General features: G+C 57.0%; 3 protein-coding genes across 6 annotated transcripts in view; 1 reads left to right on the forward strand and 2 right to left on the reverse strand.

The window, feature by feature from the left end:
* The first annotated feature begins 2608 nt into the window (after positions 1-2608).
* On the forward strand, positions 2609-5316 carry NUDT17 (nudix hydrolase 17). Its single transcript, XM_059675133.1, has 8 exons — positions 2609-2834; positions 2937-3120; positions 3299-3324; positions 3395-3487; positions 3698-3796; positions 3982-4118; positions 4499-4648; positions 4735-5316. Exons 1-8 carry the CDS (start codon positions 2643-2645, stop codon positions 4847-4849), a joined length of 996 nt encoding a protein of 331 aa, XP_059531116.1. The 5' UTR covers positions 2609-2642; the 3' UTR covers positions 4850-5316.
* On the reverse strand, positions 4879-13641 carry PIAS3 (protein inhibitor of activated STAT 3). 4 transcript variants are annotated; one of them, XM_059675130.1, is made up of 14 exons: positions 13461-13641; positions 10713-11130; positions 10497-10581; positions 10225-10275; positions 9947-10037; positions 9306-9440; positions 9027-9132; positions 8397-8470; positions 8103-8263; positions 7223-7356; positions 6974-7142; positions 6682-6818; positions 6487-6524; positions 4879-6012 (listed from the first exon to the last, which is right to left on the reverse strand). In XM_059675130.1, the coding sequence occupies exons 2-14, from the start codon at positions 11125-11127 to the stop codon at positions 5746-5748; spliced, it is 1863 nt and encodes a 620-aa protein (XP_059531113.1). In that variant the 5' UTR covers positions 11128-11130; positions 13461-13641; the 3' UTR covers positions 4879-5745. The 4 variants fall into 4 exon arrangements, with proteins under 4 accessions (XP_059531113.1, XP_059531114.1, XP_059531111.1 ...); XM_059675131.1 differs by lacking the exon at positions 13461-13641 and adding an exon at positions 12200-12249; XM_059675128.1 differs by lacking the exon at positions 13461-13641 and adding an exon at positions 11430-12099.
* Positions 13642-18745: 5104 nt separating this feature from the next.
* The window catches only part of ANKRD35 (ankyrin repeat domain 35), a 16388-nt gene continuing 8235 nt past the window's right edge, over positions 18746-26898 (reverse strand). The window contains exons 4-12 of the mRNA XM_059674765.1: positions 25849-25983; positions 25595-25665; positions 25195-25301; positions 24337-24518; positions 23750-23787; positions 21575-23581; positions 19717-19806; positions 19410-19475; positions 18746-18850 (exon numbers count right to left, since the gene is read on the reverse strand). Coding sequence (XP_059530748.1) covers positions 18746-18850; positions 19410-19475; positions 19717-19806; positions 21575-23581; positions 23750-23787; positions 24337-24518; positions 25195-25301; positions 25595-25665; positions 25849-25983 — 2801 coding nt within the window. The remainder of the gene's footprint in view (positions 18851-19409; positions 19476-19716; positions 19807-21574; positions 23582-23749; positions 23788-24336; positions 24519-25194; positions 25302-25594; positions 25666-25848; positions 25984-26898) is intronic.

Consider the following 26898-nt stretch of genomic DNA (forward strand, 5'->3'; position numbering starts at 1 on the left):
ATCATTGATGTTTCTATCCCTCTCCCTCTCCTTTCCTAAAAAGAAAAGTAAAAAGAAAAAAAAAAAGCTATGCCTGTTCTTTGTTACAGTGTAATCTTAAACAAACACACACACACACATACACACACACACACAGTGTAGGGAGTATAATATGAAAGACTGCCACCAAGTAGGGGAAAAGTCTACTTCAGGGCTAGCAGGTGGATTGGCCCAAGCAAACACTCTATTATCTATGGATAGAAGCCACATTTGCCAGCCCCAAACTTCTAGCACAGTGGTTCTCAACCTTCTGGCCCTTTAAATACAGTTCCTCATGTTGTGAGCCAACCATAAAATTATTTTTGTTGCTACTTCATAACTGTAATGTTGCTACTGTCATGAATCATAATGTAAATATCTGATACGCAGGATGGTCTTAGGTGACCCCTGTGAAAGGGTCATTCGACTGCCAAAGGGGTCGCGACCCACAGGTTGAGAACCACTGTTCTAGCACATCTGAAATTACGCATGTAAAGCACTTAGCACAATACCCCACATGAAGTAAGTACTCAGTAAGTCATTGCCTTCCTCTTCATGGTTCCTTAAAGGCGAGTCTGCTGTCTCTCTCAGCACCATGATTAATATAGTAGTTGATGTAATTTGTCAGAGCAGCTTCAGTCATTTAAAGCAGTCAGGTTTTGTTTTATAATCTCTTCCGTTTCCTCTTACTGATGTTGGTTCTAATTCATTAAGCATTTAAGTGCCAATTAATTGCTAGCCATTATCTACACTAATAAAATACAAACATGCAAATTGACCGTACATTCACTATGCCTTAAGCCACGCCCACCAGCCAATCAGAGCGACTATATGCAGATTAACCCAACCAAGATGATGGCCAGCAGCCACAGAGCTGGAGCAAGCAGGAGGCTTGGTTGCCCCAATGATGGAGGAAGCCAAGCTTCCTGCCACGGCCCGGCTCTGAGCTCCACTCAAAGCAACAAAGTTTCAATTATAGAAGATAGATAAACCCCAGATACCTGCTTTCAGCTGGCTGTGGCCACAGAGCTGGAGCAAGCAGGAGGCTTCCCTCCTGCCTGCCCTGGCAGGCTCTGAGCTCCTCTCAAGGCTACAAAGTTTCAATTGTGGAAGGTAAATAAATCCCAGAATATAAAGGGGAAAAAAAGGAGAGGCTGGGAGCTTCCGTTACCAGGGGGCTTGGCCAGCCTGAAAATGGCCCTCAGCCCCTCACCCAGACTGGCCAGGCACCCCAGTGGGGACCCCCACCCTAAAGGGGGTGTGGCCAGTCTGAAAACAGCCATCAGCCCCTCAGGCTGGCCAAACCTCCATGGGGTGAGGGTCCCCACTGGGGGGGGCTTGATCAGCCTGCAAACAGCCATCAGCCCCTCACCCAGGCTGGCCAGGCACCCCAGCGGGATCTCCACCATGATCAGGGACACCCTTCAGGACAAACCAGCCAGCCCTCACCCATACACCAGGCCTCTATCCTATATAATAAAAGGGTAATATGCAAACTGACCCTAACAGCAGAATGACTGGGAATGACTGGTCCCTATGACACACACCACCAGGGGGCAGATGCTCAATGCAGGAGCTGCCCCCTGGTGGTCAGTGCACTCTCACAGGGGGAGCTCTGCTCAGCCACAAGCCAGGCTGATGGCTGCCAGTACAGCGGTGGTGGTGGGAGCCTCTCCCGCCTCCTCAGCAATGCTAAGAATGTCCGACTGTAGCTTAGACCTGCTCCCTGCTGGCAAGTGGACATCCCCTGAGAGCTGCTGGGCTGCCAGAGGGATGTCTGACTGCTAGCTTGGGCCTGATCCCCAGGGAGCGTGCCTAAGCCAGCAGGTGGACATCCTCCGAGGGGTCCCAGACTGCCAGAGGGCATAGGCTAGGCTGAGGGACCCCCCTTCCCCCCAAGTGCACAAATTTTTGTGCACCGGGCCTCTAGTACTAGATATAATATACAAAGACAAGATGCCATCTCCGCCTTCAGGCTGCTCACCGGCAGGCGTTCACTGAGCACCTATTACTCACCCAGTACTCGCCCAGACCTTGGGGCACAAAGACCACTATGCCTAAGCTCACAGCCTAGTGGGAGGAGACAAGTACAAAGCAGTATGGGGGGGGGGGGCTATAAAGGGAAGTTCCATGTACAGAGAGGCCATAGGGGCTGAGCCTTGATCTGGAGGGAAAGAACCCCAGAGGGAAGCGGAGCCTGGTTCTGGGGGAACTGCAAACAGGATGTGACTGGAAAGAGGGGCTGGGAGTCCTGCCAGAACTGAGGGTTTGGGGGAGGGACCGAGGTCTAAAATGCTTTCTGGGCATTGGTTAGGAGACGTAGTGAATGAGGGACACCTGTGTAACAGGTGAGCAGTGTGGGGCCGGCTGTGGCCGGTTGGGAGGGGAGGTTGAGTCCAGAAATCGTTCGGTCAGGGGGGTCACTGTCCGTAACAGAGATGGAGGAAAGAGCTGAAGACTGAGAGGTGATCTCCTGTGTTAGTTATTAACATGACACCCACGGATCTTCCCCAAATGTGATGCCTAAAATTTCCCAGAACGTTCTGGCTTCTTCCGACCCCGCGGCCCGAGGGGCGCCGCCCGGCCACCAGAGGGCGCCCAGCGGCCGGTGGCCCGGGGCGGCGATGGCGGAGGCGCGGGTGCTGCTGCTGCTCTCGGGGCGCCCGCGGCCGGCGGCCTTCGCGCAGAGCGTGTGCGGCCTCCTGGGCGCCGGGGCCGGGGCCGGGCCGTGGCCCACACACTGCGGCCTGCGGCGCGGGCAGCTGCTCCTCTCGGCTCGGCCCTTCCCCGGCGCCACGGCCAGGCTCCCGCTCCAGGTGGGGGCTCCGGGCCGGGCAGGGGGCGGGGGCGGCTGCAGGCGGGGCCGGGCCGGGCGCCCCGCGGCGGAAACCCGAACCCACGCCGCTCCCTCCTGCCAGCGACCCGCCTTCTGCCCCTTCGCGGCCCTGGACCGGCAGCCCCCGCCGCCGGGAGCCGAGCTGCCCGCGAGCCGCGGCGTGGACCTGGGCGTGGCCGTCGTCCTGCAGTCCAGCGACCAGACGGTCCTGTTGACACGAAGGACACGCACCCTCCGCGTTTCCCCCAACCTCTGGGTGCCCCCAGGTGAGCGCCCCGAGGCACGGCCCCGGTCCCGGGAACGCTGTTCGCAGCCCGGGAGCCCGAAGGCCCGGGCCGGGGCCTGGCCCCCTCACCGGCTCCCCGCGCCCTGCCCACCGCGGCGCAGTGAGCAGTGAGCGGGCGGCCACGCGACGCACTCCCCTCCTGGGCCCTGTCGTTGCAGGCGGCCGCGTGGACCCCGGCGAAGCGGTAACCGTGCGGCCCCGCCCTGCCCCGTCCCGGGAGGTCAGGCCTGGCGTGACGCGGCCTCTCTCCGCAGCTGCTGGACGCGGGCCTCCGAGAGCTTTGGGAAGAGAGTGGACTGCAGCTGCCCCGGGGCCAGTTCTCGTGGGTCCCCCTGGGGTTATGGGAGGTGAGACGGGGACCTCTCTAACCTAGAACCCCCACCCGAGGCCAGGGAACAGCCAGGCCTGCCTTTGGAGAGTGGGTGGGCTGGAGTCCCCAAATCCGCGCTCCTCCCCCGCGTCCCTCCTGCGCCATCTCTACCCTCCACTTCCTCAGCTGTATTCCCAAAGCCTCAAGGAGAGACAGGAAGTTCTCATTTTTGCCATTTTCTTCTTAGTCCGCCTACCCTCCCAGGCTGAGCTGGGGTCCCCCCAGCTACCATCACATCGTCCTCTACCTCCTGGTGGTCTCCCAGGAGCCGCAGCAGCAGCTGCAGGTAGGGCTGGCGGGGGAGGCCCAAGCAGGCCGGTCTCACTGTGACTAAGGTTGGGGTTCAGGGGGTGTCAGGGGAAGCCTTCCTCCCGGCCCCAAGTTCCTCTCCATCCACCAGTGGGTAGGTTGTGATCAGAGCAGGCCTCCTGCCAGAGGCCATGGTAAAGGGACCCACACGTCTGGCCCCAGGCCCGGATCCATCCAAACCCAAGTGAGGTGAGCGCCTTCCTGTGGCTGGGCCCAGAGGTCGCAGCTGCCGTGGCCGCCTCAGAGGATGGGACAGAGGCACCCAGACCTCTCTCCCAGGACCTGCCACCCTCAGTCGTGTAAGTAAGAGCGGCTCCCTGACCCTCCAACACACCCACACACACACACATTGAAAAACTCGGGTTGTTTCCTGGGGGTGAGGGGGACTTGAGTGATGGGAGAGATTAGGGGGTGAGGTGGTCAGCTGATAATGAAGAGAACACAGAGATCAAAGACCCCGTCCTTCCAAACGCCAAGGCTTCCTGCTGGCTGGCTGGCCCTGAAGACCTGGGCTTGTGCCCCCTCCCACAGGGTCCCATTTCACCTCCCTGAACCTCTTTCCTTTCTGTACAAGGAGGTACACACCACCCACCCCTCTCCAGCAGCTGGGAGGGTTAGGCGGCCTAATGGCTATGGAAGTGGCTAAGCCAGAGCTCACACACGGGCTGTCGGTGTGCAGTGCCATGGAACTGGAGGAGGGAGAAGTCCGACCTCTGGCCCTGCCCATGTCCACACTGCTGCAGACCACCCCGGCCACGGCAGAAGGCAAAGAGAGGGTCAGCACTGGGACCAAGTTTGCCCTCAGGCTCTGGCTGCAACACCTGGGCAGGTGAGGGAGGGTTCCCCAGTATTGGGCTGAAGGCACTAGAGCACGGGGGGGGGGGGGGGGGAACAACTGCTCTGGGGAACCCTCAGGGTGACGCCCCAACCATGTGCAACTGGAGCTCGTGTGGACCCTGGGCCTGCAAAGGAAGAACAGGACGTGGACCCCCTCCCCCCAAACCAGGGACCTGGAAAACCAAGTGCATAACCCCCTCCCCAGCCCACCTCTATGACACAGAAGATTCACAACCTTTATTATGGGTAACAACTTTGCTACAACTTTGGAAATAAAAAGTAAAATTACAACAGAGGTCCTAGGCCCTGGAGGAGCCTGACAAAGGAGACGGGACAACACGAGGGTCCGCCCACCTCCCAGGAAAGGTGCAGAGCCAGCCAGGCCTCACCACAGGCTGCGGGCCTTTGGAGGCTCGGGCACTGGGCTGGTCAGCGTGAGAAATACTGTGAACTTAAATATATAAATAGAGAGCCCCAGGCATCGGCCGGGCCCTGCTCCCGGACTCCTGGGGGTCAGGGCTAAGGCCTTGTCTCCGCCTCGGGGAGACACACTGGGAAGCAGGAGGCAGGGGAAGTCGTCTTTGGATGTATTTTGGTTTTCCTTGTTTATGTACAAAAAATCTACAACCCAAAATAGAGTTCTCTGTCCACGTGTCCGTCTGTCTTAGTTCTCCACCTGTCTGTTTGGCCAAAGAGAACGGATGGACATGAAGAGACAGTGGCTCTGGGGACGGAACTGAGCCATGGTTCGGGGACCGGGAAGAGAGGGCATAGAATTCAGCCCTTCCCGCAACTCCCATCCCATCCGCCTCCCACTGCCTTTGCTAACATACCCAAAGGAATATGCCAGCCATCTCAAGAACACTTCAGAAAGTAGGAAGGACCCAATGTCCTTTAAAAGAGGTTAAATATTAACCCTTTGGATGCCGGCCTTGTCAGGCAGAAATGAGGCCAAAAACTAGTGTCTGTGAAGGTCTCTCTTGCCTGTGGCCAACCCCCGCTCGGGGGCGGAGTGGCCAGGGCTCTGGACTCCACAGCATCCTTGCCGTCCGTGCCGGGAGACAGTGACGGTTCCACGATCCAGGGGACTCAGTCCAGGGAAATGATGTCTGACCTGCAGCCAGTCAAAGAGGGACCTGGGGGCAGGGGTCCCCCGTGCCCCTCCCTCAAGGCCCCCCCAGGAGCCACAATGCTACTGACGCGGCCAGGAGGGGGTGCTGGAGTGGTGCTGCGGTGAGAGTTCCCCAGTGTGGGGGCTAATGGGCCCAGGAAGTGGGAAGGGGCCCCTCGGTACTGGAAGAAATGGCCGAGGGCATCCTGCTCATCTAGCGAGGTGATGACGGAGGGGCCGTAGTGCTGGGGGAATCAAGGGCACAGTGTAAGGTTTTAGCCGTCACTCGTCTCGGAAACATCCTGGGTACAGCAACCCCGCTGGGTCCCGGGTTCTCTGAGAAGCAGGGGAGCCTCTCTGGTTCTTCCCTACTTTCCCACACCCACCCTGACTCCCTGCCTTGTGGGTGTCTGAACTGAGGAAGGCCGGGGAGGCAGGCATGGAGCTCAGGGCACAGGGGCACGGAGGGTGAGCCGGCGAGGGGCGGACTGTACTGCAATCTGGAGACGGAACAGCAATAGGGACCGAGGAAGACGTAGGAGAATCTGGGGAAGTACTAGGGGGGCCTCGGAGGGAAATAAACTGCCTGTCCCACCCCCTCTTCTCTCACAGGGAAGCCGATTTCGGTCCCCAGGGAAAGTGAGAGGGGGGGTGCCCACTAGTGCCCAGAAAGGAAGCTTCGGGAACCTGAGATCTTCATAGGAGAAGGGATCACTTACCTGACTTTCAGTCTGAAGGAAAGAAAATAAATCTAAACCTGGGGAGAAAAATATTAAAATCAACTTCCTGTCTGACCCCTTTACCGCAAAACAAAAAAAAAGGAGTTCCCTGGATTGTGGCCCTTTGCAGAGACCCAGAAAGCTCTGAAAGGGAGGATGGAACAGTGAGGGGCCCCACTTGGTGGCGCGTCCTACCTTGGATGTCCGCCCCCAGGGGGAAGGCAGGTGGGTACTCGTGCAGTGGGAGACTGGACAGGAACTCGCCGCCCAGCGCCCCCATCGCAGGGCTCCGCAGCACCGACGCCGCCGGCTGGTGACCAGAGGCCAGGACCCTGTGAGGAGACAAGGAGCTGGGGCAGCCAGCGGACCCCCGACCCCCTCGCCGGCTCGGCCCGAGTCCCCTCCGACCAGGCTTTGCCCCGTGACCAGAAAGCTCTCCTGACTTCGTCCTGTTCCTTCGGCAATAGGTTCAGACTATTCCTCATACCCTTTGCTTCCAGGCAGAGCCGGGATGGCAGCTGAGGTGACAGGGCAATGCTTCTTGGTCGGGGGCAGGTCCTCCTCATCTGATGAGCTTTCTATTGTCAGGTCAATAACTTCAACCTTCTTCTTATTCTCTGAGGGGTTGCCCTCTTGGACTGGGCTGTACTGGGGGCCTGTGGGTGATAAGGAGACTGTGTCTCAGAGAAGAGGCCATTCAAGCCTTAGCTCAGCTGGGGGACAGGGGGTCACTCACCATCCAGCCCATACCCTGGCGGGGGGCAAACCTCAGATGCCTCCTTCTTGGGTTTCAATGGGCACCAGGATCCATCTTCCATGAACTGGATCTCATCACAGTCCGAACAGGAATTAAGAATCTCCATGAATAAACTGGGAGAGGGAGAGAAGGGACTTCATGGGACTGGGAGATGGCAGGGACAACAGCCAGGAAATTCTGCTACTCATCTTCCTGAACCTCAGTTTCCGCATCTGTAAAATGGGGAATTATCCCCCTCCACTGAGCTGAGTTGTTAGAACCAAGTACTGCATGCAAAAGAGCTTTGCAAACAGTTTTAAAACAAGTATCTTCTAAGCATCCATCACATGTAGTACCAGGGACAAAACAAGGAGCAGAGATAGGGAACTCCACGCACCACCTTGAAAAGGGCCTGGGAGCAAGAACCGTAAAGCAGGTCTGGAAGGGGCCAGAGAACTCGCTAGGTCAGCATATCCAGGCCCTCAAAGAACTTTATTGCTGGGCTCGGTGAGAGGTCCGGTCGTTGTTGTAAGCGCTATAATAGCTTGCTCCAGTGGCTCTGCCACTCACTAATAATGTAACTTTGGGCAAAATACTCCGTCTCTCTAGGCCCCAGTTTCCTCTCTTGTAAGGATGGTACCTCTGTCAGTTACTATGAGGACACAAGGAAGCAGGTGTGCGGAGTGCTCAGTGCCATGCCTAGCATATAGTTAAGTCCTCAATGTTGGGAATATGTAAGTAGATATTATAAAAGGGGGTAGAGTACATATGTGTATGTATATGTATACACACACATATACACATATCTATACACGTGCATATATGTGAGAGCGAGGGCGAGTCCCAGGAAAGGACAGAGCAGAAAGCAGAGAGGCCCTACCCATCAATGATAAGAGATTCATAGGGAGCCTTCTTGTCGCACACAGGACACGTCCACGTTGGCTTCTTCTCATTCATCTGCAGATACAGGGCAGCATCGAAGCTCTGCAGGTGGGCGCAGGTGAGGGCACGACAAGGGACGGTCAAGCGCATCTTCCCGAGCTGCGGAGAGAGGAGTTCTCTGGTCAGCATCCCCCGCCCCAGAAAGCCTCACTCTAGTGGCCCCAGGCAGCCTCCTCTGAGTCCAGAGGTTTAACCCAACCCTCTCCCCCCTTCTCTTCTCCCTTGTACCCACCGGGCACATGAGTGACACCCGGAGACTTGTGGTGGCCACCTCACTGTCCGGGTCAGCGGTCAGTTTCTCCTTGACTGAAACAAGAGTGAAGCCGGAGCCATGAGGCAAGCGAGGCTGGCGAGGAAGCCTGGTAGGTGGTGAGGCCAGAAGCAGATGGCGCTGGCTGAGAGGCCGCTGGGGAGCGAGCCTTTGGGGGCCCGCGGGCGGTCACCTGGGGGTGGTCTGGGGTCAGATTATGAAGGGGTGTGATGTTGTGGGTGAGTGTGTGGGTGGGGCAATCTCCCAATCCCTGAAGATGCTTAAATACAGCTGGTGACACTCTGGCAGAGATGACCTAGAAGGAACTGAAGCATCAGGAGAGGGTGAGAGTAGATGACCCTAAAGATCCTTTCCAGTGGGGAGAACCCATATTCCAGTGGAGCCAGAGTTAGGGAATGCAAGGGCATCACGCGGTGCCTGGGAGAGGTGCGACTTCACCACTGATTGGCAAGGGGGTAAGGGGAGGTTGAGGTTAATGTGAGAAGTGAGGTAAATTGTCGTAAGAGGGGTCTGGGTTTGATTCAAAAGGCTAGAGGCCCGGGAAGACTTGGATCCAGGTGCGAGTGGGGAGAAGGGCAGGATGCTACTCACTCAGTGCCCGGGAGTGGTCTGGGTTCCGGATGCCCTTCGCTCTGAGTTTCTGTAGAAGGGTCCCTGCCGTCAGCTGCCTCACCAGGTACACAGACAAGGAGTAATTCTACTTGGAGGTGGGGAGACAGTTAGCCTCTGCTCTGCACACCACCCCCGACCCTTCGTCCCATGAGGACCAGGGACAGCAGACACCCACAGAGAGGAAGAGGCTTCCCAAACAGTCCTCCCCACTCCCTGCACTGCCGGCTTCTCCATCCTCCCTGACGCAGCCATGCTCACCCGTCCGAACTCAGATGACCAGTTGACCACGATGGTGTTGGGAACAGTGGCCGAGAGTCGAGCCAGGGGAGTGATGTTGATGGGGCGGCTGGGCCTCTTGGGCTCAGCCCCATTCTTGGTGGGAGGAAGGTAACCCTGGGGAAGGGAGAGACTGGTCAACACGTCTGGTCTCGGGTTCCTCACTCCCTGGAGGGAAGGCCAGCTCATTGACCCAGGAGATGGGGCCCCTCAGTGACAGGAGCACTGTCACTGTGTACTGCGTTCATTCCTAGGTGACAGGGAGAGTTTATTCACTGACCAACGAAACAGGAACCCGCTCACTGAGCTCTAGAGAAGGAAGAACAGGGATGCCCCATTTGGTCCAACTCTCGGCTCTAGAGTCACCTCTGAGAAGCCTTCCCTGAACATCTGGGTTGAGCATCACTCCTCTGGATTCTGGCAGAACCCTTGTTCAGCCCTATCTGAGCACTCTCTGGATGACACTGATTCGACCAGTTAACTGAGTACCTATTGTGTGCCTTAACTGAGTACCTACTGTGTGCCAGGCACTGTGCTACGCATGTCTCTTTGATAACAGGTTTGTGGTGAACATTCAGGAACTGAAACAGAAGGGGTTACTGCCAGAAGGGAAGAGCATTTACCGGCAGGGGGCACAGTTTCCCATTGACCTTGACAAAGAGGTTGGGGGGAAAATAATCCTCCTGGGGGCAGCTGGTCTCACAGAGACAGAACCTAGGACGAGATGAGAGAAGAGAGAAGAATGGGGTTCAGTTTCTTGAGCAGAATCCCCAGCATAAAACAAGAGCCCAGGACTGGCGGACGTGGCAGAGCAAGGATATCCCCTCGGCGTATCTGCCATACCCTCACTGCACTCCCACCCCCAAGGGGGCCCGGCAGGGAGGGAGGGAGCTCAGCTCACCTTAGCTGCACCTGGATGGTATAATCGCATTTGGCTCCCGGCAGGACCTCTCTGTCACAGGGAGAGGAGGGAGAGGTATCAGGATGTGGCCCCGGAGGGCAGGGTGAATGGACGGAGACACAGAAAGTTAGGACCAGGGGACAGCAAAGGGACACACAAGAGAATGAGAGACGAAGCAGGTTCAAGGGGATGGACAGGGAGAGCAGGGCCAAGAGGGAAGAGCAGAGGCCAGGGCTAACCCTGGGGGAGGTGAGAGCACTGAAGAGATGCACCTGGACGTGAGGATCTGCTGCACTTGCTGGGGCGTGAGCGCAAACGTGAAGTGCGCTTCCTCAAACCGCTGGCTAGAGGTGGACGCTGAGGACAAGAGGGGGCAGTTACTCCCACGCCCGAGCCCAGGCTGATGATTCCACAGGATGAACGCCTGGGAAAGGCTTGGGAAGAGGCACGGAGTCCAGGGAGAACTGAGGGACCGCAGAGAGCCGTACCGAGGGTGGTGGGCCGGATGAGCTCCCCGTAGACTTCATAGAAGGGCAATGGTTTCATGGTGACATCGGGGTGCACAGGCTGGGGCAGAGAGGGGTGCATGTCCACTTCACGCTTGGGGCCCAGCAAGGTGCCAGGGGCCAAGAGGGCCGGGGGGATGGGAGCTAGAGGACCAGAGGAGCCCACCGGAGGAGTCCCGGGGGGCAGAGAGAGGAGGGAGAGATCAGAGGGCCCCAGTGTCTTGCGGGGGAAGCGCCGGCGGTACAGCTCTTTGATCTTCATCTGGACGCTGGGGGCACAGCTGGACTTGAGGAGGTGCAGGGCCTTGGCCAGGAGCTCGTGCTTCCGTCCACTCTTGTTCCGGCCAGCAAAGCCAAGGAGCACCTGGAGCTCAGACACCCGGAAACTCATCACCATGTGCTGTGGAGAACAGAGAAGCTTGAGAATCCTGCCTTACAGAGGCCTCAGACAGGGGGCTGAGCTACCAGGTGGGCAGTGCTGATCGGAAAGGTGCTTTCTGCCTGTAGTTTACTGCCAGGCAGCGAACCTGGCCAAAGGCACACCCTGGTGCCACTTTAGTAACCCTCTCCGGTCTACCTACCCAGGATCCCCTGAGCTTGAGCAACTGAGCTGCCCACACCTGCAAGCTGACCAGGTGGGGGCAGAGGGCAGACAGCAAGCCAGCCTCTGGCACCTCTGAGCCCACTGCAGCCTCCTACCTCCATCCTGCCCACAGCCTGGGCTCTCCTTCAAGCTGTTTATTTCCTTTCCTGCTCTTTCTCAGACTCTCAAACCCCTCCCAGCCTCCAGGGCAGAGGACAGGAGACAGGGAAGAGAAGGAAGACGGGATTTCCGAGGCCAGACAGCCCACAGGGGAGAAGGGCCAGGCGGCTGGAGGATTGGGCCCCGTGGCCCACACCTCAATCCACCTCCGCTGTTCTCCCCAGCTTCCTGGCCAGGGTTTTGAGGTCGGGTTCAATGCTCACAACTCCCCCAAATCCTTTCTCAGTGTCATTTACATAACCACCCCTCCCTCAGTCCCACTTCTTGAGGGAAACAAGACCAAAACTGGGGGCGAGGTGGTTCAGCGAGAATGTCTAGGCGCCCCTGCCCTGGGCAGGCCTTGCTAGCCCCCCTCAACCCTCCCCCGCACAGGAGGCGCATGGCTCCGGGCCCTCTGAGGACTGCGGGAGCACGCGCTCCGCCACGGCTCTGCCCTCCTCCTCTCCTGGCCTCTGATTTCCCCGCGGGCTCCACAAGAACCCCCGTCTTCCCACCCGAGTTTCACACCCAATGGGGCAGGACCTGCCTGCGGGCACCGGATGCCTCTGCCAAGGGCCCTGCCCAAGGCTCGGGCCGCACGGCGCCCACCTCCCAGAGGAGCCTGCAGCCCCGGCCCCGGCCCCACGTCCGCCCAGACACATCTCCAGGCCGCGATCGACAGGCCCCTCCGCCTCCACGACAGCTTCTCCCTCCGGCCCGACCCTACCTCCGCTTCCACCGCCAAACGCGACTTCTACTCGGGTCCCCGCCCCTGCGCCTCGGCCACCCCCGCTGCCACCACTGCATCTGCCCCGGCCCCGCCCCTGCGCCTCGGCCACCCCCAGATGCACCCCCTACATCTGCCCCGCGTCCCCGCCCCCTTCGCCTTGGCTCCCCAGACGCACCCCTCAGCTCCGCCCCCTGCGCCTCGGCCACCCCCGCTGCCACCCCTGCATCTGCCCCGGCCCCGCCCCTGCGCCTCGGCTCCCCCGCCCCCCCAGATGCATCCCTACATCTGCCCCGCGTCCCCGCCCCCTGCGCCTCGGCCTCCCCAGACGCACCCCTCGGCTCCGCCCCCTGCTCCGAGGTCCCCCCCCGCAGCTGCACCCCAGTCCCGCCCCCTGCGCCGCGGCCCCCGCGCCCCGCCCCTTGCACCTCGGCTTCCCCAGATGCACCCCTCAGTCCTCCCCCTGCGCTGCCCCGCGCCCCGCCCCCTGCGCCGCGGCCCCCCCGCTGCACCCCTCGGCCCCACCCCTGCCTCTGCCCGCGCCCCGCCCCCGAGCCACGCCGCAGCCCTCCTCGCCCGCTGCCGGCTCCTCGCGTCCCAGCCCCGGCCGCCCGCCCGCCAGCCCGCCGCGCCCGTCCCCGCCGCCGCCCCGGCCCGGGCCCCGGCGGACGGTAGGCCCGGCACCTTCAGCTCGCCCAGCTCCGCCATCTTGAGGCATCGCGGGCGCGAGCGGGGCCGGCCAGGCCCAGGCACCGGCGCGCGACTCTCCGCCCCGCGCCGGCCGCCGACCGCGGCTGCTCCGCCCCGTCCGGCGCCCGCCCCCGGCCCCGCCCGCCGCGCGCGGGACGGCTCGGCCGCAGCCCCTCCCACCGCCGGGACCGGCCCGCACGGCTGGGGCCGCGCTGCGCGCCGGGTGGCGGGGAGGGCGCACGGCGCGAGGTCGCGGGGTCCCCGGCGGATAAGGGGGCGGCCCGGGGCCCGGGAGGGGCTGGCGCCGGGGGCGGAGGGAGGAGCCATCCGGGAGGCGTCGGGGCTGCCGAGCCCAGCCGTGGGGGAGGGGCGCGAAGTTCCCCCGCAAGTTCCACCCGCGAGATGCGGGGTCGCGCCTCGGGGACGGGAGCGATCGGCCCGGTTTAGGGGCGCCCTGGAGCCGCGACCAGTTCAGTTCCGGACCCTGTTTCCCACCCCCAACCCCCACCCTCCCAACTACCGCGCAGCTCCGGTCGGGCCGCAGCGAAGTTCGGCGCGGAGCGCGACTTACCGGCTCGGTTTCGGGGAGCGGGGACAGCGCTCCGAGGGGAGGGAGGGGGCGCGCGGCGCCTTCCGGCTGCACAGCTAGAGGTCAGTCCCGCCGCTGGACGCTGCAGCCGCGGCTCCGCCCGGCGGGAGCTCCGCCCGGCCAGCGCCGGGGCTGGGGCCGCCCTCCCTCTCCGGCCGGCCCGCCCGCGCGGCGGGAAGAGGGGAGGGGGCGGAATCTGGGGCGCGGGAGGGCGGGACGCCGAGTCGGGCGCTGGAGAAGTTAACTCCTCCGGGGAGCGGGTCTGCAGAGCGCGGGCTCGGACCTCGCGTTCCGGTTTCCGCTCCGGCCCTGGCGCTGGGAGGGGGCCGGCCGGGCATGAAACCGTGGACCCGGGATCGGACTGCAGGGAGAGGTTCCCACTTGGTTGAGACCCTGGAGGAAAAGCCTGGGCTGCTAGAAGCCAAAGCGCACCTAAGCCCTCGCTCTACCTGTGGCCTCCTGCCCTCCGCCCCAAGGACACCGAGACCCCACACCTTCGGGGTTGCTGAAGGGGAACAGGGGAAGTTTTCTTACTTCCCAGAAAAGACATCTTCCTGTCTCTCAGCTGCTTGCTTTCCTTCTTCCAAAGCCTTGGACTTGGCACACTCCCCATTTCATTCCCCACCGAGCTAACCACGCACATGCAGGTCTCATGAAAGCACCCAAACAGGTATTGGCCGTAAATACGGCATCTTAGAGGTAGTTGGCTGGGATCTAAATGATAATGTTTTTGGTCGACAAATATTTGAATGCTGTTCAGAGATTGTTAGGTGCTGAGACTTGAAAGCCTTGCAGTGTAGCAGCAGTGAGTGACAAGACAGTTAAACCTATAATCAGCATACAAAAAGTGCTTTAATAAATAATTCATCTAGCTTAAGCCTTCAGTGTACTCCTCCCCACGAGACCCCATCCATGCCATAGGCCTGCAGATGCCAGCCTACCGATGTCCAGGTACCTGTTGGACTGGACCATGCCCAGCTACTTCATGGATTTTGTCCCTAGGGAAGATGTCCACTTTCATCTGACATCTTGGGTTATTTCCTTTTGTAAAATAAATATATATATATATATATATACACACATACATACTAGGGGCCCGGTGCACGAAATTCGTGCACTGGGTGTGGGGCGGGGGGGGGGGGGAGTGTCCCTCAGCCCAGCCTGCCCCCTCTCACATACTGGGAGCCCTCAGGCGTTGACCCCCATCACCCTCCAATTGCAGGATCGGCCCCTTGCCCAGGCCTGACACCTCTGGCCTAGGCATCCGGCCCGGGGAAGCGGGGACCCACAGCTGCAGCGGCCCCGTGATCGTGGGCTTCGCTTTAGGCCCAGGCAAGGGACCCCTAGCTCCCGCGACTGCCAGCGACTGCCAGCTTCGACCTCGCCCAGCTCCCATCGCTGGCTCCACCCCTGCTTCCTGCTATCACTGGCCAGGGCAGAAAAGGCACCTGATTCTCCAATCATGGCTGGGGGGCAGGGCAAAGGCGGCCCCGGGGCCGCCTTTGCCCTGCCCCCCAGCTCTTAGCTCCCCCCTGGGTTTCCGATCACTGTCAGTGGCAGGGGGCTTCTTCCTGCTTTCCCTTTCGCCTCCCTGCATTGTGCCTACATATGCAAATTAACCGCCATCTTGTTGGCAGTTAACTGCCAATCTTAGTTGGAAGTTAATTTGCATATAGCCCTGATTAGCCAATGAAAAGGGTAGCTCATACGCCAATTACCATTTTTCTCTTTTATTAGTGTTGAGATATATATATATATTGATTTCAGAGAGGAAGGGAGAGAGACAGAGACAGAGAGAGAAACATCAATGATGAGAATCATTGATGGACTGCCTCCTGCACACCCCCTACTGGGGATCAAGCCCACAACCCAGGCATATGCCCTGACCAGGAATTGAACTATGACCTCCTGGATCATGGGTCCACGCTCAACCACTGAGCCACACCAGCCAGGCTTTCCTTGCTTCTTTGCTGCCAGGAATGGTGGGACTTCAAGCTAAACTCACGTTCAAGTATTTGGTTCCTAATTCCAACTACTCACTCCAACACTTGAGTCTTCATCAGGCCATAAGCTCATTTTTTGTTCATGCCTCTAGATCAAAACTTACTATGGACTAATTTGTATCTTCTAGAATTTTCACTCATCTCAAAAGGAGAAGGATAGGGAGAAGTAAAAAAAGAGATACAGGTCCAGAGGCAGTCCATGCTCTCTCACGTTGCCCCTTCCTCTCTCCCTCCCTCCCTCCCTTTCTCTAAAATCAATGGAAAACATCCTCAGGTGAGGATTTTAAAAGAGACAGGGGAACTCTTTGGGAGTGATGGATATGTTCATTACCTTGATTGTGTGATGATTTCATGGGTATATACATATGTCAAAACTTATCAAATTGTACACTGTAAGTACATGCAATTATTGTATGTCAATTATACCTTGTTAAAGCTGTAAAAATATAAAAGAAAAAAGTTAACCTCACCTTCATTCCTGGTGATTTCATGAAGGAGGGATCTCCTTTAATAGTTTATTTGGGGTTATAAGTCCTAGCATCCTTACAGGACACTAGAAAACTAGGACCCAGGGCACCTGAATCTGATCCTACATGCCAGCTCCATGGGCACAAGAACCTTTTTGGTGCTTTCACTCTCCGTCTTCAGTGCCTGGTAGGTAGTAAACTCTAAATATCAGTATAATAAATTAATGTTACCAGACAAAGGAGGGAAACTGCAAGTCAGGACCAAGTTCCATACTGAGGGTATTCAAAGACATCCGGGTCCCATCATGGCCTACCAAGCTTCACCCATAAACTCCTACATCAGAAAATTGGGGGGCGAGGGGAAGTGAAAGAAGAGTATGAGCCCCTACAGAAGTCCCATTAAATGGAGGGCCCAGGAAGAAGGAACAGTAGGACTACAGTTACTTTGAGAAAGATTTATTTATGAAATCAAGAATTTCAGGGCCTGGGTTTTTGGGATAGCAGTTCATGGGGAGGTTGGGTTATTGGGAAGACCAGAGACTGGGGAAAGTTCCACTTTTGTGTTAACCTTAACATTATGGCCCTAACCGGTTTGGATAGAGCGTTGGCCTGCGGACTGAAGGGTGCCAGGGTTCGATTCTGGTCAAGGGCATGTACCTTGGTTGTGGAGTAGGGAGTGTGCAGGAGGCAGCTGATTGATGTTTCTCATTGATGTTTCTCTCTATCCCTCTCCCTTCCTCTCTGTAAAAAATCAATAAAATATATTTAAACACACACACATACATTATGACCATTCCTTTAACTCAGCCATCCTGGGATAAGCTTCTAGGAGCCCCAGAGGGAGCCGAAGGTCTGGCTGCCATTACCAAAGCTGTTTCCTGACTCATCCTTGAACTTAGTCAAATGATTTCCCCCTCTCTGGACCCTTCTCTCTGCAGTTTCATTTTTCCCACCCACACTCCTGTGTCATAAGATACGTAATAGTTCTTTTCTGTTCTCTGAGAGCAGGAAGGAGGGTCCCCTTCACAGAAATGATTTGGACCTTTTTCATGCTCTTCCTCTTGGCAGCTGCACCTCCTTTTCCCTTTCTGCATCAGCCCTTCTTGTCTCCATTCTCCCAGCCTTAAAGCAGTCCTGAGCCCAGCCACACGAACCCCACAGCTGACCCGCATCTTCTCTAGGGCCTGACCTACACTGCTCTTTTCCTGGCCAAACCTGCAGCCAGACAGGGCAGCCCTGTGTGGGCCTCGTCTTCCATGGCAGCCCCTCCCCACTCCTCTCTCAACCCAGTCAGTCTCCTTACTGCCAACCCACTGTAGGCTGACACCCCACCCCACCCCCACATACTCCAGCAGGGGCAGGCTGAGGAAAGGAATGGAGGGGTCCTTGGGGGCGGCGGGGAGGCACCAAGCCAAAATTCCACATTTTGGAGGCTTCGCCGCCTCATTCTCACCTAGCAATTTGGCTACTGGACAAACAGGAAGGAGAGGAGGCCATGGGAGGGGCCAAGAGAGAGGCATTTTTTCCGTCTGAGAACAGAACCTCAGGGAAGAAGCCAGCTCTGAGTGTCCCTTCATCCCTCTCCCTGGAATCAGACTTTTCATCCCTCTTTGCTCCCGGGGCAAAGAACACTGACCACATGAGACCATGCGCTTCCAACCTAAACCCATGGTGTAGCACATGATAGAGTGTTTTAGATTATACATCTCAGAAAATCCACGCCTCCCGGAGTCTCCTCCTCAAACAGTGGGCTCGGGAGTCCCGAGGCAGAACGCGAATAGAGCTGTTGGTCAGTCAGAGACGGATTTGTGGAAGACAAAGGAAGGGTGCCCATCCCCATTTCCACAGAGGGCTGCTTTTCACACTGAGTCTTGACCCATTCGTGGATGTATTTTGACCAGTATTTTTTCAGTGGAGAATAATAGCAGAGAATCGGCTAGAACAGAAATCGTAAGGAGAAATACTATTTCCGGTATGTCCACACAGGATGTAAAATGTATTTCTAACTGTGGACCATAAAGTTTAAACGCTGCTGGCTTATGGAGCCATTTATGATGAAAAAGATTCCTGCCCCCACCTTAAACAGAAAAACAATGACACTCAGTATCGTGTTGCCCCTGCTTTATTTGTTACAGAGCTGGCTTCGATCAGTACCTCCTCTGGTTTCATCCATGCTGATTCCAGGGTTCCGATTCTCAGGTCTGCGCTCCCTCGTGTCAGGCGAAGCTCACCCACACTATCCCTAATGGCCAACCTCCCACCCACTACAGCCTGATGGAGCCTCTGGCAACCAGGGGTGCTCTTATTCCCTGCAAGAAGAAAGTCAAGGATGAAATGCACACACTCCCATATCCTCGGTCTCCTCCCGCCCATGCCAAGATGCCAAAGGGGATCCTCCTCGCTCTGGGCTGGGGAGCAATATGAGAGAAGCCCATTCTTTGAATGCATGGTGTGGGGGTGAGGGAGAGAGTCTGCCATTTGTAGAGTCCTCCCCTAGGAAACAACTGTCCCACCATCACTCATCGTTTACTGGCATCTCTACCCCAGACCATGAAAGAGGCAACTCCCCTTCTCAGTCTCCATCCCAGGTCAGCCCCCTCGGGCACGGATTCCTGACTCCACCCAGTGATGCCCATTATTGTGACTTCTCAGTGACCCTCACTTCAGATGCTCAGGGGCACAGGACTCCCCCGTGTCAGCCACCACCTGGAGCAAACGGAGACTCCAGTTCCCATCCTGAGCCTCCTTTCCCCAGGCCTTTCTCCCAGCTCCTGCCCCCATTGGCCTCACCCACAACTCACAGGAGAGGAATCCCGGACCCCTCAGGGCCCGCGCTGTCCCTCTTCTCCTGCCTGCTGAGGATTCGCAGCAGGATATTGTATACATCTTGTTCCATGTAGCCCTGGGGATGGCAGGAAAGAAAGAGAGGAGAAGAACAGAAAATGGGGAGACAGGTGAGGGAGAGGCCCTGAGGAATGGTGGAATGCTGTTTGCTAACGATGAGCCCTCACTTAAACAGTATTTAACTTCAAGGATGTTTCCTAATCTTTTCAAGGAAAGCAATGATGTTTAGTTTTCAGGCCTGCTGTGAGGGTTACAACCCTGAATCTGAGGCAAAGCTTCCGGTGCACAGTAAGCGTTAGATCCTTTGTAGTTAATAGTCCTAATAGAGGAGCGAGCCCCCCACCTCCTCTTCCTCGGTGAGGGATACATAGGCCGAGGAGGGAATTGAGAAGGGCATAAGGGACAGGAAAGGGCTTTACCGTGGGTCAGGAATTGAAAAGGGGGGGACAAACACCTCTCCCCCTCACATTCCCATATCTCAGGAGAGCCAGAGACCTGGCACTAGAACATCTAAAGGCTGGCTTTCCGGGAAATGACAAATATGTGTGGGTAAGAAAAGGGACCCCAAATGCAGTCCTCCCTACCCAACTCTCTGTGCCTCCCTCCCCCTTGCTCACCTGAGCAGCACTCAGTAGATGGTTTCTATAGGTAGAGATGATCTCTTCATGGTTCTTCTGAGAATCCTGGGGGTGAGCATCAATGGGGGTTATGTGCCCACCCTCCCATACTCACCCTGACCCCCAAGCATGAGGAACAATAAAATTAAGTGGTCAGCTGGGCCCGATGGTCTCCCTCGACCCCCCACTAGCCCAGCCTGGACCACTGCCTGAACAGATCTCTGCGATTCCCAGAATTCTCCCACATCACTTCCCCTGTCCACCCTCTTCTCTAGCCGTGACCATTTCCCTAAGGGACAAAACATACCCGCAGCTGCGAGGCAAGGCGAGCATTTTCCCCCCGAACTGCTAGGACTTCCTCTGAAAGCTGCTCCACCTTCTTCAGCAACTCCTTGATCTGAGGCCAAAGGGAACCAGTGAGGTCCAAGTCATGCCCACCTCCACCGCCCCACCACCACCCAGGGTCAAGGCCAGCTTCCCTTTGCTGAGTAGGTACTATGTGCCAGATGCTTTTACATGCCTTGTCACATGTCATACTCAAAACAGCTCTACTTCTGTTCTGGGAGGAACAACACTTCTCTGAAGGAAGTAGTATTACTCACCTATTGTTAAATTAATTTGTCAAAATCATACAGCTAGTAAGTGATGACATAGGACTTGAACCAAGATCTTTTTGAATTAATGGTCCATGCTCTTAAGTCTGCACTGGGTCCTGAACCACTGAGGCTGCTAACCGCTGAGCGAAATGGAGATGAGTGTTTGTGGTTGTGAGGCTACCGCACAGATGTGGTTAAGGATAACCAGCAGGAGGAGGAGTGGTGGGAGTGAGAATAACAAAAATACCTGATTGAGCACTAACCACTTTCAAAAAATCATTCCTAGGATTTTAAATACAATGTCTTATTTAATGTAATCCTCACAGCAACCCTAATAGTAGCCTCATCTTATACATGAAAAAACCTGAGACTTGGAGACTCCAAGGCTCACTCGATTTTGCAAGGATCGCGCTATGTTCTCTGGGTCTAAGGTGCTTTGGGTGTTAAGATTGGAGGTGAGATAATTCACTCGTTCAATCAGTACGTTTTGAAACTGAAATAGAAATCCAGACGATATCAGTCCAACATCCACTACACTATTTTCTTTTACCCATTTGCTCTCTTTCCTCTTCTCCTTCCACACCAACAGAAACCCGTCCTTTCTTTAATTGCCCCCCCCCACACTGATTCCTATTCTGTATAACTTTTTTTCTATTTGTATGTGTGTTATGTAAAACATGTGCTCCCGATATTTTTGAAACATTATACATTTGATCATGTACACAAATTTGAATAAGAAGTCTGAATTCATTACACAGGTAAAGTTCTAGAATTACCAAATTCATTTATAAATTGATTTTTTTTAAAGAATTCATAAAACATGCCCCTAGACACATGCAGATTGGTGACTTTTGGAGCAAGCATTAGGAAACTCAGGTATTGAACACGGCAGTTTTCAAACTTGTTACTTTGCATTGGCGCTCTCTGCCAATGGGAATCTTTTGCAGAACCTACTCGTGTTGAAGGGAAGGTGAAGTGGGCCTGTAGCCTGGTCTACTTTTCTTAATCAGCCGTGAATCACCTTCTCAGAACCTTAGCAAAACCACAGCAACCACCGTATCATCAGACCTGCTCTCAGGCTAAAGCATGATCTAAGTCAAAATGCTAATAAACCACAGTACTCCACAGGTGGTAGCCCCACCACATGGCTTCTAAAACCAGAGTCCAGATTTTAACACCTCAGCCCCTTTCTCTCTTCTATTTACACCTCACCTCCAATATATATATATATTGATTTCAGAGAGGAAGGGAGAGAGAAACATTAATGATGAGAGAGAATCACTGATCCGCTGCCTCCTGCACACTCCACGCTGAGGATCCAGCCCATAACCGAGGCACACGGCCTGACTGGGAATGGAACCTGACCTCCTGGTCCATAGGTGGATGGATGCTCAACCACTGAGTCACACTGCCAGCCCTCACCTGCAATCTTAACCCCAAACCACCTTAGACCCAGAGAACATAGCGCCATCCTTGCAAATGGCTGGCGTTCTGTTTGGGAGGGATTCACCTGAGGAACCAAAGGCAGGTGCAGTTAGCACACCTCCCCCCGCCGCCCGATCTCTTCACCTTGGCCTCCTTGTCCTGGCAAGCCCCCAGAAGATGCTCCATCTTCTCTCTCAGCAGCCCCGCCGTTTTCTCAAACTGCTCCGAGCGCCCGCGCATCTCGCTGGCCTGGCGCTCCTGCTCCGTGGCCCGGGCCGCCAGGTCCCCGCTTCGGCAGCGCTCGTCGGCCACGGCCTCCTGCAGGCGGCCCACCTCGCGGCAGGCCGAGTTGTACTTCTCCAGCAGGGCCTTCAGCTCCTGGCCCCACGCCTGAGCCTGGGCCGCCAGCGAGCTGCGCGCCCGCTCGTGCTGCCGCAGGCTGGCCGCCTCCCGCTCGCGCAGCTCGGCCACCTCCTCCGTGGCCTGGTACAGCAGCTGCTTCAGCTTCCCGATCTCCTGGCTCTTCCCGCGCATCGAGGCCTGCACGGCGCGCAGCTCCTCCTCCAGCTGCCCCAGGTCCTGCTCCAGAGCGGCCACCTCCGGGGGTGCTGCCACCTGGGGGGAGGGGCCCGGCCCCGGGGGCGGGGCGGGGGCTCCCCGCAGCCGCTGGTTTTCCTCCTCCAGCCTCGCCAGCACCTGCTGCGCCTCGCGGTGCCTGGCGACCAGGGCGCTGATGCAGGCCTGCAGCTCCTGCAGGGGCTCGGGGCCGGGGCGCCGGGCACCGGCCTTGCCCACCAGGTCGGGGGGCAGGCAGTCCCACAGCCCGCGGAGGCCGCTGCTCTGGGACGCCAGGTGCCTCCGCAGCTTCTCCGTGGCCTCCTTCTCCACCGCCAGCTCGTCCGTCAGGAGCCCCACGCTCCGCCGCAGCTGCTGGAGCTGGACCTGCGCCACGGGCCGGGGCACAAACTCCCGCTGCAGCCGCTGGCTCAGGGACTGCAGCTCCCCTTGCAGCCGCTGCCGCTCCCGGCCCAGCTCCCCCAACTCCTCCAGCAAGTGGCTGTTGCTCAGCCTCAGGGCCGACACCTCCTTCTCCAGCATCCCCTTGGCCAGCCCTCCTCCCGGCGTCTGCGGCCTGCCCGGGGCCCCTGGAGACTCCCGCTGGGTCCCGGGAGCCCACGTCGCCTTCTCTCCATCCTCTTCGGAGCCTGCCTTTGGGGCTCCTTCTCTGGACTCCTGGGCAGGAGTCGCAGGGGTCGCAGGGGTTGCTCGCAGCCCCGCCTTGGCCCGATCCAGCTTCAGCAGCACCTGCTCCAGCCTGGCCTCCATCTTCTCCCAGGCGGCCGCTGTGGCCTCCGCCCGGGACTTCCCCAGAACTCCCTCCAGGACGGGTCTTGACAAAGCCCCCAGGGCAGCATCCTTCTCTCGCCACGCGGCAGCCAGCTCCTCCCTCAGTTGTAGCAGTAGCTGGTTCATGGCTGCTGTGCCCGCTGCTTCAGCCGCTGTGCCTGCTCTTTCCGCCCCGGGGGCCTTCGGCCTCTCCTTCTGGCCAGCATGCGGCTGGTCTGCATGCTCAGGGCCAAGGGCCTGCCCACCGACAGTCGTCTGTTGCTGCCCTGTGGCTTCCCCCGGGATCTCAGACACCGGGCCCTGGGGTGGCCCCTGTTCTGGTTGGGACCTTCCATGGGCCTCATAATACATGTCCCGGGGGGCCGAATCTTCGGTCTTCTTGGCAGCTAACACTGGGCTGGCTGCGGCTGCGGCTACTGCCTGCTGCTGCTTCTTTAGCTCTCGTATGCCCTCAGCCAGCAGGTCCAGGGGGCAGCCCTGCTCCATGCCATCCCCTCCAGGACGGATGCCAGGACTCGGCCCGCCTGGAGCTCTGGGCTCCCGGAAGAGCAGCCGCCCCAGCTCCTGCACCTGCTCCCGGATCTGGTTGGCCAGGCCCAGGTAGGCTGCAGCCTGAGCCTTGCTCTCTTCTGTCTTTCCCACCAGTTCCTGCTCCAACTGAGAAACTTTCTTCTGCTCCTCTTCATACTTCCACTTCCACTCCTCTGAGCACACATCCTCTCGCTCCTTTTCCTGCTCCACCCCGGGCTTGACTTCCCGGGGGCTCTTGGGCGGAGAACCCACCGGAGGTTCAGATGGAGAGGCCTGTGTAGGAGACAGAAGAGTGGCTGACGGGGAGCCAGGGCAGCTGTCCCAGCCCCGGGAGGGCCTCCCCGCGCTTAGACCATCTTGATGCCCTCATGGGTCCCCTCCTGGGAGGCATCCCGGTGGGATGGCCTGGGTGGGTCGGAAGGGAGGCACTTAGGGTCTTACCTTAGATGCAGCATCTGGGTGTTGAACTAGCCCCTGACCTGTATGAAAAGACATGAGGACAATGTGACTCTCACTGAGAGGAGTGGCCGCAGTGTCATAACCCTCACCACACAGCCTTCCTAGAGCCGGGAGCCACTCCTCTTCAACCCGGCAGCCTTGCTTCCTGCCCCAGCTCACTCATTTTGTTCACTCACTTTATTGGACACTGTACCAGGCGCTGTTATAGGCACCAGGACATCGACAGTGAACAAAACAGACATGGCCTGTCATCTGGGGCGTTTACAGTCCAGCGGGGGGAGAGATTGACTGGGAAACCACACAGAGATGTTCAATCGCAGCTCAGGAGTCCTAGCGATAGCGCCAGCCAGAGCTGCCTTGAGTAAGACAGGGCTTCATTAAGGAACTCGGTGGCCCTGCTTTGGGGAACGCGGGGTCCTCTCATAGCAGCAGCAATAAATAAGCAAACTCTGGACCACGGTGGCAATTATCCGTCAGGTGGACTGTTTCCATGGGAACAAATGGGCTTCTAAGGAGCTTCTCTGAGCCACTGGGGAGGATCTTGAAGATACAAAAGGGAACTGGCTTACCTCCCCGCCGCCAGCTCAGGGCCTGCTGCAGCAGCTTCCACAGTGCCTGGTCCTGTGTGCGCAGGCCGTAATACAGAGCATCGTGGCCCGCGCTGTCCACCGCCCCCGCGTCCGCTCCATGGCTCAGGAGCAGCTCAGCCACTTCGGCGCTGCCGTTCTCGCAGGCCAGGATCAGAGCTGACCTGTGGGTTAGGACAAATATATATATTTTTTCAGAGAGGAAGGGAGAGGGAGAGAGAGATAGAAACACCAATGATGAGATAGCGTCATCGATGGGCTGCCTCCTGCACACCCCACGCTGGGGACTGAGCCACAACCTTCTGGTTCATAGGTCAACACTCAACCACGGAGCTATGCCGGCCGGGCGAGACGAGAACTTTTCAAATGCCATTCCTGGAGCTGCAGCATTAGAAAGCAGGGCCAATGGCAAGGGCTTCATTTTTCTCTGCTCTACATATTAAGATTGTGCATAAATTCTTTATTGGAGAGAAGGGTTCCATTGCTTGGAAGATAGTTTGAAAACCAGTATATTAAACTAATGAGTCCGGAGGTATTGATTCTCTTCCCAAGTTATCTACATTAGGAAGCTGGTGGTGACAGCAGCTGAATAAAAGAGTATAAGGAAAACTTTCTTCCCGTCTCAAGAGGAAAACAGTGAAACAGAGGAGATCTCTTCTAAGCCACCACTCAGAAGGAAAGAGACCAAGGACACAGAGACCAACCTGCACACACACACACACACACACACACACACACACACACACACACGCGCGCGCGCGCGCGCGCGCACTTTGTCCAGTGGCTCCTTCCTAGATGGGCCAGGGCCTGGATTGGGGTGGGAAGACGGGGAGGGCTCACTTGTCATCCTTGTCTGTGACATTGACTCGGGCGCCTCTCTGCAGTAACTGTGAGCAGATAGCTGCGTGACCGCCCAGCGAGGCGATCATCAGGGGTGTGCGTCCATCCTGCACAGGTTGTGGAAAGAGAGTTCATGAGAAGCCAGAGGTTTGCACGACCCTACCAGCTCCCTCTCCCCACACCTCTCCAGGAAAAAAGCCCAGCCTAGGGACTAAATACCCCTTTCTAAGGGTGGAAAGCTCTCCCGAAGATAAGGCTAAACCTCTCTGTGAGGAAGAGGAGGGGGAGGGAGGAAAGGTGGTGCTGTCCAAACCCTGCTCACAGAAGTTAGCTAATCAAGCTCAGGGAGAGCGGCAGCCTGCCGGTGCAGGGCACTGGCCAGGGTCCCGCTGATACTCACATTGTCCAGGACATCCAGGAAGGCCTCATGGTCACACAGCAGGAGCACACTTGAGGCACAGCCGGAGGAAGCTGGGGAGGGTTGAGGGATGGTTGGGCGAAGGGGAGCAGGAAGTGCACCTGGTCAGATCGTGACCCAACATCCCCTCCAACTATCTTAGTATCAGTCCTGCCCTCTCCACCAAACGTTAGCCTCCCCTCCCTCCCTCCCCCATCTTCCCCGCAGCCCTGTGCCCACAGTCTCCTGGCACACACCTGCCCAGTGCAGCGGACTACGATTTTCTGCATCCACAGCATCTTCATTGGCACCATGCTGGGAAGAGCCACAAAGGGAAGCCGCATGGAACAGAGTGTTAACGTTCTCATCCCATACCCACCGTGGGGTCCCCAGCTTCCTAATTACGACGGGGAGGGGTGGGAGGATCATAGCTTTGTCCGACTGCTCGGCAGGCCCATTCCATTTCTTACAGGTGACAGGCAGCCTTGAATTTCAGCCCTGGTCCTTAAGCCTAGGGCCTGAGAAACATCCGGTTACGGATAAATAAGCCTGCTAGGACAGTAACGCCCGGGTCATGGCCGGTACTTTAGGATCGTAATTGGGAATCTTGCAAAGGGCTGGGAAGAACAAAAGCAGAACAGCCATTGGCCCAATGACCTGTTGGCCTTCGTACTTTTGGAAACTTATTTATTAATTGTCCACATGTCATTTCACATGTATATTTTCCTTTGTGCTCTAGACTATGAATGCCTCAAAGACAGACAGTAGGATTTTGGTTTAATTTGAAACTCTCTGCCCTCCTTCTGCCTGCCCATCATCATCACAGCAGCCAGTCTCTGAAGTGGCTCACCAATGGCGGGGCTCAAAACAAGTATATTGCCCTAACCAGTTTGGCTCAGTGGATAGAGCATCGATCTGCAGACTCAAGGGTCCCAGGTTTGATTCCGGTCAAGGGCGTGTACCTTGGTTGCGGGCACATCCCCAGTGGGGAGTGTGCAGGAGGCAGCTGATCGATGTTTCTCTCTCATCGATGTTTCTAACTCTCTATCCCTATCCCTTCCTCTCTGTAAAAAATCAATAAAAAAATAAAAATAAATAAAATAAAATAAAAAACATGCATATTGACTGTGGGGCAGTCAGTCCCTGCCAACTCTACTTTATGACCTGCCCTCAAGGGCAGCATTAAGTGCAGGGCCTGCACATAGTAGGTGTTAAATAAATGTTTGTGAATTAAAGAATCAATTATCACCAGCTCTCTCAGTGGGGAGGAGAGAGGTATATTTGATTAAATATTGCTTGTGACTTCA

Source organism: Myotis daubentonii, chromosome 18 (assembly GCF_963259705.1).
Source record: "Myotis daubentonii chromosome 18, mMyoDau2.1, whole genome shotgun sequence".
NCBI classification, from domain to species: domain Eukaryota; kingdom Metazoa; phylum Chordata; class Mammalia; order Chiroptera; family Vespertilionidae; genus Myotis; species Myotis daubentonii.

Coding starts and splice junctions, on each gene's coding strand:
- NUDT17 (XM_059675133.1), top strand. CDS start 2,643: ATGGCGGAGGCGCGGGTGCTGCTGCTGCTCTCGGGGCGCCCGCGGCCG. Junction 3,121..3,298: donor CAACCTCTGGGTGCCCCCAG/GTGAGCGCCCCG, acceptor CTGTCGTTGCAG/GCGGCCGCGTGGACCCCGGC. Junction 4,119..4,498: donor GACCTGCCACCCTCAGTCGT/GTAAGTAAGAGC, acceptor GTCGGTGTGCAG/TGCCATGGAACTGGAGGAGG.
- PIAS3 (XM_059675128.1), bottom strand. Junction 10,038..10,224: donor ACCATCCAGGTGCAGCTAAG/GTGAGCTGAGCT, acceptor ATCTCGTCCTAG/GTTCTGTCTCTGTGAGACCA. Junction 8,264..8,396: donor GGGTGTCACTCATGTGCCCG/GTGGGTACAAGG, acceptor CTCTCTCCGCAG/CTCGGGAAGATGCGCTTGAC.